Genomic DNA, 19,401 nt, shown 5'->3' with positions numbered 1-19,401 from the left:
ATTTATAGGGGCACTGGTTTTTACCATTCAGTGCAGTGCACCTTGTGCCAATCAAATCAATATCATCTGCATTTTTGATTACTGCTTAATAACACCGCTGAACATAGTTTAATTAAAGTAGGATAAAAATAGGTCTTATCTCTCTCTTCTTCATCTAACATACCTGAGTATCTGCTGCTGCCTCGCTTACACAAAATAAATACAACGTGCTTGCCTGCCTTGGAGACTGGCTCATCCTTACCATGGAGATCTGCTAAACCAGAGCTTATTCTGCTCTTTTTGCAAGATAGTTTGATTTCTGTTCCAAAGCCCAATTCATAATGCTGTTCTCGGTGGACATAAATGATATATATATAAAGGATCTGTCTATGGAGATTCTCAATCATCCAGGTCATGGTTATGCTTACCAGAAGGCAACTGGATTTTCTTGGGAGGTTTTTCTTTGAAAACATTTGGCTTGAGATATAATAAAGCAGTCCTCAACCTATGACCACAATTGAGCCCAAAGTTTCTATTGCCAAGTGAGACATTTGTTAAGTAAGTTTTGTTCCATTTTACAACCTTTCTTTCCAAAGTTGTTAAGTGAATCATTGCAGTTATTAAATTAGTAACATGGTTGTTAAGTGAATCTGGCTTCCCCATTGACTTTGCCAGTCAGAAGATCACAAAAGGTGATCACCTGGCCCTGGAACATTGCAACCATCATAAACATGAATCAATTGCCAAGCCTCTGAATTTTGATCACATGACCATGGAGATGCTGCAGTGGTCATAAGTGTGAACAATGGTCATAAGTCATTTTTTCAGTGCTGTTGTAGCTTCAAATTGTCACTAAACGAACTCTTGTAAATTGAGGACTACCTGTGCCCTCTCCTCGGATAGTTTTGTTTTGTCAGTTTGAATTGATCCATTCTTCAGCCTTCCCAGCTTACAGTTCTTTGATGATGGAACTTTCAAATCCTATGACTTCATTAAGGTCCAAAATACAAAAATAAATTAGCAGGGAACATACAGTAGTACTGTGATCTTCAGTCTGGTGCTCACATAATTCCTTGTAAATGCTTAAGTGCCATGGTGGCTTGAAACTTGTCTGGAGGTAGAAGGCTGGAGAAACGGTTTGGTGATGAAGGCACAAAATTCACATGTTCCCCCCCCCCTTTTTTTTTTTTTAAGCATGTATTTCCAGACAGACAAAGTTGGGTGTTAGAGGTTAGAAATGGCCTGTGCTCTTTTAAAATCTTCCATGGTTACACCTTTTGCCTGAATCCTGGTCCTTCTGGTTCCAACTAACAGAATAAGAATTGTTTGATTCTGATGTGATACCAATAATGTTATACTTTATTTGATGCAAAGAAGAATAAAAAAATTACATGCATAAATCAGATTTTTAAGTGCAACACAACAAAAATAGGTCGTCTAGTCTTCTTTGATGTTGGCATGGGTAGTCATTACCAATAGTAGGAGAAATTGCTTGTGAACAATAAGGAACTATCCCAGGTGGCCAGTGTGCAGCCTTCACATTGAACTATATGAAATTAATGGCAGTTGTTCAACATCTGGAGAAGCCAATAAAGGAGAATATTTGCAGCTCAGGGTTGAAATGAGGGGGGCTCTCTGAGCTTGCTTGTTTACGTGCAGACGTTTCATTACCCAAACTAGATAACTTCTCCAGTGCTAGTCACTACCACTGATGATGTTACCTAGTTTGGGTAAAGAAACATCTGCAAGAAAACAACCAAGGTCAGAGCACCAAGATCCCTCCTCATCTGGAGAAGCACACTTTGACCCTGTTCTAGAGATAACCTGCTTTAAAGGTTTTCTTGCTGCAAATCCCTAGTGGAGCAATCTGAATTCCCTTCCAATTTAAAAATGAAAAAAATGTGAGTTCCTGGAATCAAATGGACTGTTGGTTTCTTTGCAGGTGAAGATGTCCACTATGACCCAGAAGTATTTCCTGGAAGGTCAGACATACTCCGTTCCCCTCATCCAGCCTGACCTCCGCAGGGAAGAAGCTATTCATCAGATAGCAGATACGCTTCAATATCTGCAAAAAATCTCAGGCGATATCTTCAACAGGTATGGTTTGCTTATATTAGAACCCCTAGAAGGAGAGAATTGATATATATGTGTGTTTTAATAATGGTTCAGGACATGAAGAAAACTGCATTGTCAGTTGGTCTGGTTTTATTCTGTCCCCGGTAGGGAATCAGTGCTTTGAAAGTAGCTCTATGAGTTCTCATTTACTGTATCTGTGTACGAGAATCTTGAAGGAATTCTCCTGGGTATTGTTAGTAAGAGTGCAGTTTTCCAAATATAGCTGACTTTGGAAAGAGGGGTGTAATTTAGATTTGATATATGCTTTGTTGGTATGGGGGGGAGGGGGGATTAACCATTAAATTGGGCCTATGATATATTACTGTCACACCAGCAGCTACTGGGTGGTTTATTGTCATACTGTGTCTACAGCTGCATGCAAACCACAGTTGCAACCCTGGAGTTACAGACAGGTTGAAAAGATTCAGAAAGGGATAGGCAGCATGATTAGGAAGCTAGAAACCCAAGAAACGATTACATTAGAGCAGTGTTTCTCAACCTTGACAATTTTAAGGCATGTGGACTTCAACTCCCAGAATTCCACAGCCAGCAATGCTGGCTGTGGAATTCTGGGAGTTGAAGTCCACATGCCTTAAAATTGTCAAGGTTGAGAAACACTGCATTAGAGTATTCAGGGCATTTGAATTTAGAGCCAAGGTTGAATAAGCAGAGATCTAGCAGAGATAAAAACGTGTGGTGTGGCTTTGAATCTATGAACAAAGAAGTGCTTCTTCCTCCTCACCCTTGCTGAACATTGTCTATTGAAACTAAATGAGAGAAACATCAAGAGCCAGACTTCCAATATATAAATAAAAATTAATACACCACAATTCTCCCAAATATATTTACTCGTGTAAAGTTATTTCATCTCTCCAACTTTTGCAGCGTCATAAATATAATCATTTTCAAAAATGCATCCCTCGGGTACCTAATCTAGGACCAACATTTTTTCCTGTTGGCCTATGTGGTGAATCCAGATGTATACTTAGTTTCTTTATGGATCAATATAGATTAGAAAATGGAAGCTTCGAACTCATATTGATATTATTAATGACCGGCGCATCCTATCAGACTGTCCTGAAGGATCCTTTGCTGTGCCACTGGCCTCGATTCTCTTGCCTATTTAATATCCATGTGAAACCATTGGTGTCAGGCCCAAAACCGAGAATGATATATGATGATTTTTCCAAGCTGAGTTATTATTTTCACCTACAGACAAAATCCTGCCAGACCACTTTACTGTCTGCATCTAAAATATACTCTGAAGTTATGGTCTTCCTCCTCTTTCTCTCAAAACAAAATCAGAACTGAGTTGCCTCTTGCTTTTCCTCGGAATCCATCTCCTTACTATATTCCATCAGAATTGGTGAAGTATGATGTCAGGTGTCAGTAGTATGTTAGTAGTCAGCCTGAGTTCAGATTGAACAAAGTCAAGGTACTGTTGGATCTGGAGCAGACTCAGGTTCAGTTACAGATGGACAGAAGGAAAGGCTGAGAGTTCAGAAACAATACCAGTAATATTCCATCTTGGATATTCATGTTGAACTGGTTTGTAATCTGGATTTATAACTGCTGTTCAAGGAGCAGCTGGCAACTATGGCAGTGAGAACCTTTGAACAGTTCCATCTTGTGTTTTGGCTATGTTATATTTTGTAACAAGAGGTAATTTCTTCAATTCAGTCATGCCATGGCCATCTCTTAGATAGACTGTTGCAATACACACTACACAGGGCTCCCCTTGAAAACCCTTTAGAAGCTATATTTGGTCCAAAATATGATGGGCTTAGTTATTAAAGACCTTCTCATTTCATCAGCAAAACAGTGTTATTTCAGAAGCTGGACTACAGTTACTAGGTAACTTCAAGAGGTAGGTTGTCACCTTTAAAGTCCCTCATGACCTAGGTTTCTATGAAACTGCCTAAAAACTTCATGACTTAGGTTTCTGTGTTAACTGTCGGCATCATCATCTGATAAGATTTATTTATTTATTTATTTTTAACATTTATAAGCCGCCCCACTCCCGGAGGACTCTGGGCGGCTAACAATAAAAAACACATAAAACATAACAAAACAAACAGTACAAGAACAGTCATCCAGGGGTCAGATTTTATAAACCCTAGGCCTGCTGGAAAAGCCAGGTCTTAAGCAGCTTACGAAAAACGAACAGGGTGGGAGCGGTCCTAATCTCCGGGGGGAGCTGGTTCCAAAACGTGGGCGCCATCACAGAGAAAGCCCTCCTCCGCAGCCCTGCCAAATGGCACTACTTGGCCGACGGGACCTGAAGGAGGCCCAGCCTATGGGATCTAACCGGACGTAGGGAACTATGAGGTAGTAGGCGGTCTCGCAAATAGCCTGGCCCTGAGCCATATAGGGCTTTAAAGGTAATAACCAACACCTTGAATTGGACCCGGAGACCAATAGGCAACCAGTGCAGCTCACGGAGGATAGGTGTAACGTGGGTGTATCGAGGAGCATCCACTATCACTCGCGCGGCTGCATTCTGGACCAACTGTAGTCTCCGAATACTTTTCAAGGGTAGCCCCATGTAGAGCGCGTTGCAGTAGTCCAGAGATCCAAATAGGACATCTCTGGGGAATGTTATTATCAAGGACCAATGGACTGGGCCTTCTCTTTCATTGCCCCCTTTTCTGTAGAACAATTCTGCTAAGGTTTCAGAAAGCCATTAAGACTTACCTATCTCAAAGGGCCTTGGGTTGCTGGCATGAGCACGGACCCTTCCTGCATTGGTTCTGTTGTTTTGGTAGTTGGTTTTGATGTCCCTTGGAGCTGTATTTGGTGAGATTGGATTATTTTGTTATATCCACTACTTTTAATCCTCTTACTATAGTGGAAAGCCACTTACACTCCAAGTCATATACAATTGAAATGGCATGTGACTTTTAGCAACCATTATAAAACTTAGTTTTCTAGATGGGCTTTACATTTTTAAAAATATTGTCCCTTTTTTTTCCTTACAAACACTCAATGGGCTTGATATCAGATGTAAATAAACCACATAGATAGGTTTCTGTAACATTTAGGAGAGAGTGAATGGACGACTACAATGTTCTCCTTACTTGGGCAAGTTGACTTATAAAACACCAACATGCAAAATGTTAAAAATCACAGGAAATGATGACTGTGATATTCCTATATACAGATAAGATCACCCTTCTGGTTAATGCCGGTTAGGGGCAAGTAGCAATTAATTCTGTGACCCAGAGGTAAATGTCACAAATTGTTATTCTATTCTATGCAATACAAATACATAAAAGTCTTACTAAATAATATCCTCCCAGATGTTAATAATTCTAATTGTTATTGCAATCGGAAGGGTGTCCCCCTTCTCTTGGGTCACCATTCTTTAGAAATCTCTAAGTAGAACTCTTTATCAATAGCAATAGCTGGTAGGAATGGTCTGGTTTCTCTTCTAGGCTATTAACTTTCATAAAATTTTCATATTCTTTATCCGTATAAAGATAACCAGATTGGAGTATTTTAATTTCTGAACATTATAGTAATCTTCCATTCTTGTACTTCTCTTAACATACCTGTCACAATCAAATCTTGGAACACCAGCTTGGTTCTGCTCTCACTCTTGAGTACACTTATGACTGTAATTATTAATTCTTTCCAACAATAGAAGAGACTCCATCAGGTCTTTTGTTTCCTTTGCCTTGCCTCGGAGCTCTGTGATATAATTAATAATGATTTGGTAATTATGCAGGCCTCTGTCTAAAAGTTTCCCAACCTTGGGTGTTCCATGCCAATTATAGGGGAAACTTTCAAGGTGAAGTACTTGCCATTTAGTAGAGAATGACCTTTTCTTCCTGTTTTCTTGAGATAAGCTTTCTAGATCTCATATTTGTTTGCTTTTGTAAAAAAAAAAAAAAAAAGCTTCAGCTTATCAGGGGAAAACATTCAGTTTGAGCTATTAGAGTGAGAATTTGCTTTTTGAGATCATGGATCAGAGGGCCCGTGGTGAAGCATGTGCACTGAATGTGTCAAAAGAACTTGGGCCTAATATCAAACTGGCACAACAAATGTGCAGTGAGAAGGATTTTTTTTCCCCCTGTTCTAAAATTTCCTTAATGTAGAAGCTTGTTCCTCTGAGTGCAAACAGCTATTATCCCAAGGCTTTCTGCTTTCATTTTAAAAACAAATTTTCTCTGTCCCAGATCTCCAACATGGTGTCTGTGGGCACCAACGTGACTCAGAGACAACACTGTTCCCTGTAGGCTCTTCCCTTCACATCTGCTGAGATTCCTACCTCTACCCTCTAGTACAGTGGTTCTCAACCTTTTTAATGCTGCGACCCCCAACCGGTCGTAAGTCGAGGACTACTCAACCGGTCATAAGTCGAGGACTACTCAACTGGTGCAGCACCGTTTGCAGAATGGGACTTTTGGCAGGTTCAGCAGGGCAGAGACAGCCTGGACAATTCCTATTGGCTTTTGAAAGCCAATAGAATTAGACTCTATTCAAGAGAGTCTATTCTATTGGCTTTCAAAAGCCAATAGAATAAAAGGGAGTAACACAGCTAAGGAAAAGGGGGAAAAAATGGCGGACTGCGTTGTTTGGCGACCCCCGTGAAATGGTCGTTCGACCCCAAATGGGGTCCCGACCCACAGGTTGAGAACCACTGCTCTAGTATGTGGAAGATCCAACCTCAATTACTTCTGGAACATTAGTACAAACATTTCCAATTGTGATTATTTTTAGAACCTTGCTTTGCATTGCTTAGCTCGGGTTTGGGCCTTTTTTTTCCTTCGTTCTTTAATCCATTCTGATTCCACATCTTGTTTAGGACAGAGTTCTTCAACACTGAGAAACTAAATTTATCCTCTTTTTTTTGGGGGGGGGGAGATTCAATACATCAGTCAATAATGGACATATGACATGGTCTAAACAATAGAAAGGATATTGGAAACCTCAAGAAAAATATGGTGGGTTGAACCTCTGAGATGATAAGAGTCTTATGTGGTTTCCAAAACTCTTACAAGTGATCTCTAGACTTGTCCAAAATTTCTGCCAGTTGCAATTTTTCTTGTAGGAAATGACTAAATATATGGTAAGTGATCATATTTGCTATATGTAGTTGATTTGATTTTCATTAACTTAAAATTAAATAATAGAAAACACTTCTTTGGTCTGTCATCATTCTGTTGTCATCAGTTTCATTTATTTTAATCAAATGACTCTGTGATATTGTGGAATCTTCCTTGCCTATGAAATGAGGCAAAAAGTCTCTGACATTTTAAAAATTAACAAATTTAGTATTACCACCTAAATATTTATAGATCATAGTTCATTTCTTCAGATGAAAAGAAAGTAATAATATATACATAGATAACTGCTGTTAGGAAGGAGAAAAAAAAATGAAAGGAAGAAAATTACAATATATGGTTTCCTTCAAACTTTCACCAGAATTCTATCTTTCATCATATGGCAGACTTCCAGCCCCTTGGTCTTGTTGTCATCTTGTCACGTCCTTCAAAAGGTTCCGCTTGCAGACTGCTATTACAGTTTTTTTTTTTTAAAAAAAAAAAATAGATTAAGGACTGTTTGCCTATTTATATTGCAACATCTGGGCTTCTCCATCAAAATTAATCTTACGCACTGTTGGTATGATTTAGTATTTATTATTTTGCCATTCATTCAACCCTGAAGGAAGAGATTCAGAGAAGTCACTTCGCTTTACAAGCATGGTTTCAGTCAGAGATTTAGTGGTGTGTGAACTGTCTTGAGATATCACACTCCATGGCTTGAAATATCTATTGCTGAGAACTGCTAGTGGAAGAGAGAAAGAAGCGTGAATGATCTGCTCTTCACACTTGGCTGGTAGATTACAACTTCTTTCTGTAGTCTTCTCTTTCTTGGACTAAATTTACTTTAGTTAATTAGCGTTGCTTGAAATTAGAAAGTCTTGAATGGGGTGGCAGTGAAAAGTCTTTTGTGGCTAATTAATTTAAAAAAAACTCAGTACTTTGGGGTAAATAAAATCTGTCAAGTGTCTGCAGAGAAATGGATCAGCTCTACTTTTTCTCTACTATCTGTCAAGTGTCTGCAGAGAAATGGATCAGTTTGTAAAATATGAAGACCGTTCAGGTTTAAGAACACAGCAACAAAACCCAAACATTATGCCAAACTATGGTTTGTTAACTATGTGTCCCTAATAAACTATAATTATCTGGGTTTGTCCAGTACTCTAAGCCCTAAAGCACGGTTTTCAAACTCCACTGCTTGGTTTCAGATAAAAAAGCCTGCATTCAGGCTTTTTTAAATGTTAAATTATAAAGTGTCATGCGAATAAGTATTACATCCTTTTAAGTTTTAGAAAGAATTTAAAAAGTGGGAATGCAAAAAGAATAAGGAAGCTAGTTAAAATGCAGAAAAGAAAACGTGTGGGGAAATCAGTAGGCATAAAGAACGTCAAATAGCAAAGTAAGAACCTGGAGAATTAGAAGAAAATAAATCAAGAAAAAGAACATTGCAAGACAGTTAGTCTTCAACATACAACCACAACTAAGCCCTAAATTTCTGTTGCCAAGCATACAGATGTTAAGTGAGTTTGGGCCCATTTTACGACCTTTCTTGACACATTTGTTAAGTGAATCACTGCAGGTGTTAAGTTAGCAACATGGCTGTTAAATGAATCTGGCTTCCCCATTGACTTTGCCCATCAGAAGGTCACGAAAGGAGATCACATGACCCCGAGAGCTGTCATAAATACAAGTCAGTTGCCCAGTGTCTGATTTTTAATCACATGACCATGAGGATGGAGCAACGGTTATAAGTGTTGAAAAAGATTATAAATCACTTTTTTCGGTGCCGTTGTAACATTGAATGGTCACTGTTGTAAGTCGAGGACTACCTGTAATCTAGACATGTTGTAGACTTATGAAAGGAAAAGACTGGTTACAAAAACTTGCACATGAGGACAAGGGAAGCTTGGGGAAGGATAAACAAAGAAGAGTCAAGCCTTCCAGCAGTTATAAATATAGAATTTCATCATTTGGATATACTGTACCTATGGCAGGTCTGCATTCTAGAGAACAGTGGATAGGATCTAGATAACCATTGGAATTCATTTCATTTACATTTAATTAAAATTAAATGTAGTTACTTTCCAGTCATGTATTTAATAAGTTTCTCCCTTCTGTCACTTCAAAAATTGCATTTTGATTGCACTCAAAACATTCAGGGACTGCACACCACAAGCTCTCTTGGATTTGTAATGATAATCAAAAAGTTCTGTTAGCTCAGGGGTAGGCAACCTGGTCTCTTTTATGACTTGTGGACTTCAACTCCCAGAATTCCTGAGCCAGCATGGCTCAGCTTGGAAACTTCTCCCCTCAGCACGGCTGGCTCAGGAATTCTGGGAGTTGAAGTCCACGAGTCATAAAAGAGCCTAGGTTGTCTACCCTTGTGTTAGCTTTTTCCACATACAGTATGTGCAGAATATGTGGAAAGTTAAAGTTCCATTAACTCAAATCATAGTGTTATAATCACATGCTACTAAATGTGGTTGTAATAAAAGACGAGTAAATGTCTGTGGGACATCTTAAATCACATTGTTCGTGAAATGTTATGTTGAGATACTAGGTGTGCATCTTTAATGGTAGATCTATAGCAGCGTGAAATTTTTTCTCTCTTCAGAATGATAGATTTTGTGCATTTGTATAACTACCTGCTTGATATTTCCAAATCAATTTTATGGGCTTTAGTTCTTCAAACAGTCAGATGGGTTCTTTCCTTGTTTTGCCGTGCTTCTTGCATCAATAGTGAAGTGACGCTCAAGGTTATGAGCTGAATTGCTAACAGCACTGAGAACATCTTCAGTTTCTCTCCCAGATCAACTCAGGCTCTTATCATGATCTTACCTACTTCTTAGAAATTTATTTTTCAGGCAGAGATTTATATGTTGAAAGGACTGTGCAGTCTCAGATGGCATAACATTTTCCAACTTAACTGTGTTACTACTAATGCCCACAACTGGGGCTAGCTGCTATGTTGAAGAAAACTGCAAACACCTACTCAGTGACATTCTTGGAATATATTACAAATAGTCTTCGGTTTACTGGCTCATAATTGGACAATTCTGGATCATTCAAGTGGATGGTTTATCAGCTCTTATGTTTAGTATTCTCTTTTTAATACCAGCTGCTGAACTCAGAAAATCATTAATCCAGTCATAGCCTGCTGATGGCTGTCTTTGTGCTGCTGTAAGTTTTCTCAGCTTAATCATCCCCATCAGTCATTTTCCTCTGAAGTCCTTCCAGTTACTTGCAATCCAATTTTAATATGTATTCTGTATTTTTCAGAATTGAAACATGATTGACAGACAGCTTTTAAAGGAGCTTGGAAGTATTAATGGACTGTCATTGTAGCATCTGCGGCTCCAAATGATAACTAGCTGTCAACTCTGTTCTGTGTTACTTAGAAATGGCAAAATGAAGTCCTGAGTTATATGGAAAGACTCTGTGACGTGTCTGCCCCCCCCCCCCATGTAGCATCTGAAGTACTGCTTGTGAATCTGTGTAGAGTCCCAATCCATCTTGTATTCTCTTCCAGATAAGGAGCTGACAGTAGGGATTAGTTTGGTTAATTTAGGAAAGCTTTCCGTAGGAAAAGGGTTGGAGGGAGCTGCAAGTGTGCTGGTATCAAATGCCACACCGACATTAGAGATAGAATCAAAACAGAGAGGATTCTGGGAAATACCAAGACTGGAGAGATGTCTTTGGAGATTCTGAATGATCCAAGTCATGGTTGACCCAAAGGTGGTTTTTCCAAGAGGTTTCTTCAGTTTTTACTGGTGGGGTTGGGGGTGTTTCCAAACCCCACCAGGGGTTATGATGGATGAGAAGAGAAATGTTTTCAAAGGAAAAACCAAGAGAGCCCTGTTGCCTTTGGGACGAGCCTAGAGATGAGAAGTTTGAAAATGAAGATGATGGTAATCAGTTAAATTGGCTAATAAGGACTTAGAGAGTTTTAATGGTTGTTGAAACGGGACTGCTGGCTGAGAAAGAGTGGCTGGTGATTCCCAAATGGATTGGGCAGTTTTGGGTACTTCTGGGGTTTCATTTGATCTTAAATGGGGGGGGGAGGAAGTTGGGAAAAGACTCTGTGAAGAGGAAAAGCACTTTAAGACCAATCACTAACCAAAGCAGATGGCATGTTAGATGCCAGAAGACAGATGGTAGATAAGAAGATCAAAATTTCCCTCTCAGAGGGTCACCAATGGGATCCAGGCCAACTGCCAGCGTAGCAGTTGAGAGAGATGGAAAATTGCTAATACGTTCTCTTGTCTTGATTCAGATAGAAATAGTTCTACTATTTAGCAACATTGACTGGTGCAGGCCCACTTGATACCCACATACCTTAAATGCATATTTTAATAAGTGATTCATGTTTGGAATAGCTTTCAGCTAAATGTTAGAGTGCCTTAGAAAAGAAAAACTTGTCGCCCACACTTTGGAATGAGAGGGGGAGAATTATTCACCAAAGAATGCAAAACATTAGCTGGGGAACTAAAACTGTTTGACTGTTCTGGTAAAGCTTAGCTGAACTTGCTCATTACTATATCTGTTAAGCAAATGGGATCTGAAAAAAAAATACACTAGAAACCTGTGGCCCTGCTTTTTTCAGGCAAATCCTTTGAACCTTTAAACATACTCAAGGACAGCTTGTGTTATAGATTCTCTCTGCTGCCCTCAGAAATCAAAACAGGGCTTTTGTAGGGCAGACCCTGCAAAGGGTTCCTATTATGTAGCCTTGGGCTTTTGACATTTGAGGAGCTGCTTTGCAAGCAGCGCTTGTATCTTGAAGCTGACTAGGAAAGCGGTCAGAGAACGGTGCCCTTAGAACTGAATGAAACATCTATTCCATGGAACAGTGTTTCTCAGCCTTGGCAATTTGAAGATGTTCAGACTTCAACTCCTAATATTCCCCAGCCAGCATGAGTTGAAGCCCATGCATCTTCAAATAGTCAAGCTTGAGAAACACTATTCTACAGAATGGTTATTGCATTCAGTTGAAGGGCACCATTCTCTGAGCTTCAAGATACAAGTACTGCCTCCAAGGCAGCTCCTCATAAAAAAATTGTATAGGGCAAGAACATGCGGTACTTGCTTTGTGAGGTCTGTACACAGGAGATCCTGTTCTGTGCATAGGCGTACCCACGTGGAACCTGATAGCTTTGATCTTTACAGCTCCTGCAAGACAATTTAGCACCTCCCAAAGTGGGACTGTCTACTAGCACTTCAGCACCTGGAAATCAGGCTCAAGGAGTAATCAAAATGTGATAAACATTAATTAGTATAATAACCAATTGCTTAATGGAAGGAAAGAAGGAACCTTGATTATGTTTTCTCATGAGATTTTTAACCATCAACTTTTTGATTGCACTTACTCAGATTTCAAAGAGGAGGTGGAAAAGCTGTTTTTAAATCCGAAAATGAAAAGACTAGAAGGCCAACAGTGGGAGGTGGATGTTTTACTCCTTCTGACAGATTGCTTGAACTTATTTGTCTATGGGGCAAAAGCACACACTGCAATTTGCTGCTATTAAAACTTTTTGAGATGAAGGTGGGATTTATAGCAGACTTTTAACTGCTCCCCTAAGCAGCTATTAACTGAAAGCATCTATTTTTTTCATGAGTTAATAAGAGCTTAGAAGTACTTGGCCCTGTGGTTTATAGGCCATTCCCCCACCTCATCTTAATAGCTGCACTATCTACATAGAATCCAGCTAAACCATTGCATGTCATCTTCATGAAAATAATAAACCTGGGTAGGAAATGGAATGGTGTCTCATTGGTTTATTAGCCTTATTTCTCTATCCCACTATGAAAGTTAGATTGTGTTACCTAATATTTCTGTCAGAAAAATACAGGGTGGAATGGGAAAAAATCATATTTCAGAAATCAGCAAATATCTCTGACTTGATTATTGAGCTTCTGCATTTGTAGTCAGAATAGTTGCAATATGGTGGTGTGTTATAGACAGTACAGTATATATGCTTCTGAAGATGTACATTCCCAAAGGTTCTTATGAAAAAAAAAAACTTGCATTGTGTCTCTGATGAGTTCAAGATAATCTCAATATTATCTTGAACAGCAAGTGCCATCACAGCCAGAAAGACTTTTGTGCAAATTCATCTTATGCACCCCTCATACTTTTTCCAAGATCGGAATGTCCTAGTCAGGGTCACTCATGATGTAGTCACTTTGCATCTGGACTACTGTAATTCATTTTACGTGGAGCTGCTCTCAAAGGCCAGTTGGAAGCTTCAGCTGATCCAGAATGAAGCTGTTCAAGTAGTTTATGTATACACCTTGGTTTTCCCAGGTAACATTTCTGCTTCACAAGCTCCACAGATTCCCAGAATGTTTCTGAGAGGAATTCAAGATGCTGAAACTTTATGGCTCAGGGTCTGGATATCTGCAGGATTACTTATCTTCTTTTATGTCTGCCCGTCCTATTTTGATATTGTAGGGCTGACATACTCCAGGTCCATCAGTAAAAATGAGATCTTGTAGATGTAGTTTTTCTATGGCCAGCTCTGCTTTTGGAGCATTGTCCAAAATATCACACAGTCCAGGCCCTGCTGTCATTTAGAAAAGGCCTAAAATGTAGCTTTTTTTAGCAGGACCTGTGCCATACTGATTTGTTATTCTGCGCTGGTATTGGGATATTAACCTCTCTTTTCCTTTCCTGATGTGGTAATGTGATTTTTGTTTGGGTTTGTAGTTGTTTTTACTAATTTTAATATTTTAATGTGCTTTAAATTTCATGGACTCACTTCAGCAATAAGAAACAGCTTGTGCATGGAATAAATAAATAACAAAATAATGAGTGTGGGTGTTAAAGTTAAATTGGGCTCACTGGGTATTCTAAGGAAATCACCTTCTGTATTTGTTTCTAATATTGAACAATAATTTCCTAATCACTTCCCATCCTTTCTCCTCCATCTTCCTTTTCTTACTATGGGAAGATTGACTAGAACTAAATTGCAAATGACCCCTGGTCTTTAAGGCAAGTTGTGCTGCCTGACCTGGTCATAAAGTGTTGCCAAGCAATCTGGTACATACCGGTACATACATACATACATACATACATACATACATACATACATACAGTCCTCAGGTTACAACCATAATTGAACCTGGCATTTATGGTCATAAGTTGTGAAAGTCATAAAGCGAGTCATCAGGTGACTGGACCTGATTTGATTACCTTTTTAGCGGTGGTCATAAAGCAAACACAATGGTTGCCCGAAACTAGAAATAAACACCATCAAAAATCATGTTCAAAGCATAATTCTGATCCCCTTCCAACTGTCTGCTTCCATATGAATCCAAATGTCAACAAGCAGAATTTCACTGCCTTTTCCATTTTGTGCTATGAATTCTCTTGGCACCAGTTGTTTTCAGCATTTTATCCAATCCAAGAGGCCTCTGCACAATTAATTAAAGAACAGCAATTCTCCAAACTATTCTGTTGGTTATGCACTGACAGAGTTGTAACAGAGCACAATGCAGCCATTGCTTTGTATACACAACAGAAAAATAAGAGAACATTGCCAGAATGACTGATATTGAATCCAGAGACTTGATTCCATGTAAGACATGCTTTACCTTATGGATGATTTTATATCAAACACAGTCTCTCATTCATTCATGCTTTTATAGACTTTTTCATAATTGCTTGCTTGCCTTCTTTCAGTCTCTTGTCTTTATCTATGCATAAAGCTGTAAGGAGAAGTCAAATTTCTAAGGATCTCCCTTTTACTTTCTGATTGTCAATCAACTTGTTTTGGCTTCCAGCCAAAACACGCTAATTGACAATATGATATGGTATCATACCTTGTATGATAATATGGTAATATTATTAATATAATAATATGGTATCTTCAGCTCTGTTACAACTCTGTCATAGAATAGCTATTAAAATACCCAGAATTATGATTCCTGTTTTCTAGCTGTTATCCGTTTTACTGTTCTGTATAATACAATATTCAGTTGTTTCTAAGTGGCCTCGTGGGATTCCTCTATTTAGCATTTGTAACCCAAATCTTAGGAATCTGTGCACATTGTTTTTGTAGTAACAAGAAGTAATCGAAGAACTGAGCTCCTTGGTTGCTCTGAAGTAGTCACAATGATTGGTCTGATATTCCATTCTGTTTGTTTTCTTTGATCATTCGTGTCCACCCTGGATGGTCCATGTTCTGCTGCCTATTTCCATAGAGCCAGTTTCCATAATTCTTCTTTGCAATTGATAAAACTCTCATCTGTTCCAGCTCCAAATGCTAATGACTGGGTGTGATGAATCATTTTTTTCTTAAAACCATATTAGGGCTCATAATAATAAAATTTATGCTTAAGCAACCATTAAGATCAACTGTCTCTGCCTGAAGGAGCTGTCCCTAAATATGTTGAAACATAGGGTTGCTCTGTGTATAATCACTGCATTTAAGTATTTGGGTTTGATTTTGATTGTAATGAGCTTATTCTGTTTTTCAGTCAACATTTTTTAATTGCTATATGCTATCATGAGTGCTCGTATAAGCAGAAAGTTGGAGAATAAATTAAATCAAAAAGAAAATACTTGCCACCTCCCTTTCTTTTAGTTGGAGTTCATTACCTGAGGCTAAGAAACTATGATTGATCCCATATGAGCTTCATGACTGAAGAGAAGTGAATCTGATAACAGGTAGTCTTCAACTTACAACCATTCATTTAGTGACCGTTCAAAGTTACAACAGCACTGGAAAAAGTAACTTATGATTGGTTTTCACACTCATGACCGTTGCAGCCTCCCCATGGTCACACTTGGTAGCTGACTCATATTTTTGACGGTTGCACTGTCCTGGGATCCTGGCATTACCATTTGCAACTTTCTGACTAGCAAAGTTAATGGGGAAGCCAGATTCACTTAACAACCGTTTTACTAACATAACGACTGCAGTAATTCACTTAACAAATGCGGCAAGAAAGGTTGTAAAATGGGGCAAAATTCATTTAACAAGCGTCTCATTTAGCAGCAGAAATATTGGGCTCAATTGTAGTCATAAGTCAAGGATTATCTGTAGTTCATTAAGTGAGGTATCCACTTTCCTCTGTGCCCAATCCCTCTAAATCAGTGGTTCTCAACTTGTGGGTCGGGACCCCATTTGGGGTCGAACGACCATTTCACGGGGGTCGCCAAACAACGCAGTCCGCCATTTTTTCCCCCTTTTCCTTAGCTGTGCTACTCCCTTTTATTCTGTTGGCTTTTGAAAGCCAATAGAATAGACTCTCTTGAATAGAGTCTAATTCTATTGGCTTTCAAAAGCCAATAGGAATTGTCCAGGCTGTCTCTGCCCTGCTGAGCCCGCCAAAAGTCCCATTCTGCAAACGGTGCTGCACCAGATGAGTAGTCCTCGACTTACGACCGGTTGAGTAGTCCTCAACTTACGACCGGTTGGGGGTCGCAACATTAAAAAGGTTGAGAACCACTGCTCTAAATGTTTTAGTCATCAATATGCATCAGTTCTGTCCAGGGTACTGAAAATTTAGATATGGTGTATGCTATGGTCCTAAATACTTGGAGACAATTTGTGAATAAACATCTTCCTTATATTGGAGCTAGTATGGTGTAGTGGCTAAATGCTGGACTATTAACTGGGAAATCATGAGCCCCAGTTCACCCTCAATCATTAAAGCCAGCTGGATGACTGGGCTAGCTCAACTTACTTCAAAGGATTGTTGTAGGGAAAATAGGAGGCATGCATACATTATATTACATATATTACTGTATTAAGTACTACCTGGAATTGACCAAAAATAAAATTGAGATAAAAAATTATTCAAAATACTGGAACTAACCTTGAAGAGCTTTCAGAAGCTTCAGCTGGTCCAGAATGTAGTGGTGTGTGCAGTATGAGGCATCACATGGTACATCCACATCATGACTACATGAGTTACACTGTCTCCCAGCACAATTGATGGTGCTGTTTGTCATTTTAAAGACCACAGGACAGGGTACCAGGACAGGGACCATCTTTTTCTGTGGCTTCCACCCATCCTACCAGATCTGGCAGAGAGGACATGTTCCAGGTTCCAAACAACACCATTTGACTCTTCTCTGTCATGGCACCTGCCCTACGTATCAGTCTCTTCCCCAAAATATATGTGACCCCTATTCTGTTGGCCCTTTCCAAGGCTGTGAAGATCTGGTTCTTCCCCCAAGGTCTGGGTCAGGATGTTAGTATGGGGCTCTGGCATGGCTATGTGTATCTGATTTTGAGAGGCTTGATATAGTTCTATTTGAATTTCTTTAGGAATCTCTTGTTTTTATTTAGTTCAACATGATAGATGGGTGACCATGTAAATTGGATTAATAAATAAATAAAATACTGACAATCCTGTAAATTACTCTCCAGGTTGTAACAGCACTTTTTTTTTTTTCACATTCAGCCTAGAATCCTTGAAGCTGGAAAAATAATGAATCAGGACTGCCTGATCTAAATGCTGGTTTTCTGCAACAGAGGCTGACTGTCAGTGAATATGATTGGTGTCCCCCTTCATCAGCACATTGTTTCTGTCCTTTAATTTCAATACATTTATTTTGCAAAATTGGGGAAGGGGAGGACATTAATCTGTCTTCTGCAAATATCAATCACTCTTTCATTGGCTTAGTGTGAAGGATTATAACGGTTCTTTGTTTCCAACCTCAGCTTTAATAATTCAGAGAAACCTGACGTGGTTTCATTTGTAAGGCTAGTATTTTAGGCTGGATTTTATTTGGAGAGAAGATGGTTTCATCTGTTCTAGCCGGCTTAACAAGGAACTTTTTTTCTTGTTAAAAAGAAGATGTTAAATTATTTACAGGTATTTGTTAAATATTACATACAAATATGCTCAAATGTGTAAATGAATACTTTTATGGTTTTCTTTTTGGGGACATTTCATTTGCATGATGACTATTCTGGGTTATTGATTGATTGTGCCTTTGAGTCAGTGTTGACTCCTTGACAACTGTCTGGATTTATCCCTGCAGACTTCTTGGCAAGATTTTGGAAGTGGTTTGCCATTACCCCCTTCCTAGAGCCCAGAGAGAATGACTGGCCCAAGGTCACCCAGCTGGCTTTGTGCCTGAAATGGAAGTAAAACACACTCATCTGATTTCTGGCCCAGTGCCTTAACCCCTACACCACACTGGCTCTCTGTTCTGGATATAATAATTATTTACTTTTTGAAAGACTTTCCTTGGCCAGTCAGATCTGTATTAGTCACTTGACAATCATACACAGTATATCGCCTCATATTTTATTTATCTATTGTTTTATATATATGCTTATGTTAAGTGCATTCAGAAAATATTTAGACCCCCTTCGGCTTTGTCAGTTTTGTTATGCTGCAGCCTAATTCTACAGTTGTTGAAATTCATTTTTTTCCTCATTAACTTACACTCACTACCCCATAATGATGAAGGGAAAACAGAATTGTAGAAATGTACAGTAAGCTTCTTCTTCTAGCTCAGTGGTTCTCAACCTTTTTAATGCTGCGACCCCCAACCGGTCGTAAGTCGAGGACTACTCAACCGATCGTAAGTTGAGGATTACTCAACTGGTGCAGCACCGTTTGCAGAATGGGACTTTTGGCGGGCTCAGCAGGGCAGAGACAGCCTGGACAATTCCTATTGGCTTTTGAAAGCCAACAGAATTTAGACTCTATTCAAGAGAGTCTATTCTATTGGCTTTCAAAAGCCAATAGAATAAAAAGGAGTAGCACAGCCAAGGAAAAGGGGGGGAAATGGCAGATTGTGTTGTTTGGCGACCCCCGTGAAATGGTCGTTCGACCCCAAATGGGGTCCCGACCCACAAGTTGAGAACCACTGTTCTAGCTCAAGCCCCTGCTCAGGCAGGAGACCGTACACAATTTCAGACAAAGAATTGTCCGCTCTCTCCTTAAAAGCTTCCAGTGTTGGAGGCAAACAAACAGTAATCACCAAACACTACCAAAAAGTTCTAGTGGTACCCAGATCCACTACCCCAAAGATTCACTAGAACATAGTGGTTTTAACCATGTAATAAAAGGGAAATAAGTAGACAAGGCCTTCTACTGTGTAGAACTGATACCCCTACTTCATGAGGATTGGAAAGTAGAATATCCCTCCTTCATGAGGAATGCTGCCATTCCTCTTGAGATGAGCACATAGGGAAGGCTGAGTTAGAGTTTTCCTTACCTTGGAGAGATATCTAATTAAAGTTTTTAAAAATTAAAATTAATTTAAAACTAATTACAATTTAAAAACATAAAATAC

The 19,401-nt window shown here is 39.2% G+C and overlaps 1 protein-coding gene across 3 annotated transcripts in view; it reads left to right on the top strand.

Moving 5' to 3' along the window:
• The window catches only part of WASHC1 (WASH complex subunit 1), a 69,462-nt gene that overhangs the window by 28,900 nt on the left and 21,161 nt on the right, over window positions 1–19,401 (top strand). For all 3 annotated transcript variants that reach the window (XM_039333363.1, XM_039333355.1, XM_039333374.1), the window contains exon 2: window positions 1,922–2,076. In XM_039333363.1, coding sequence (XP_039189297.1) covers window positions 1,928–2,076 — 149 coding nt within the window. In that variant the 5' untranslated portion in view covers window positions 1,922–1,927. The remainder of the gene's footprint in view (window positions 1–1,921; window positions 2,077–19,401) is intronic.

This window comes from Crotalus tigris, unplaced genomic scaffold (assembly GCF_016545835.1).
Source record: "Crotalus tigris isolate CLP2741 ecotype Arizona unplaced genomic scaffold, ASM1654583v1 scf7180000017625.6296891, whole genome shotgun sequence".
Classification (NCBI taxonomy): Eukaryota; Metazoa; Chordata; class Lepidosauria; order Squamata; family Viperidae; genus Crotalus; species Crotalus tigris.
Note: the sequence above shows the minus strand (reverse complement) of the source record. Positions and strands in the feature narration are given on the sequence as shown.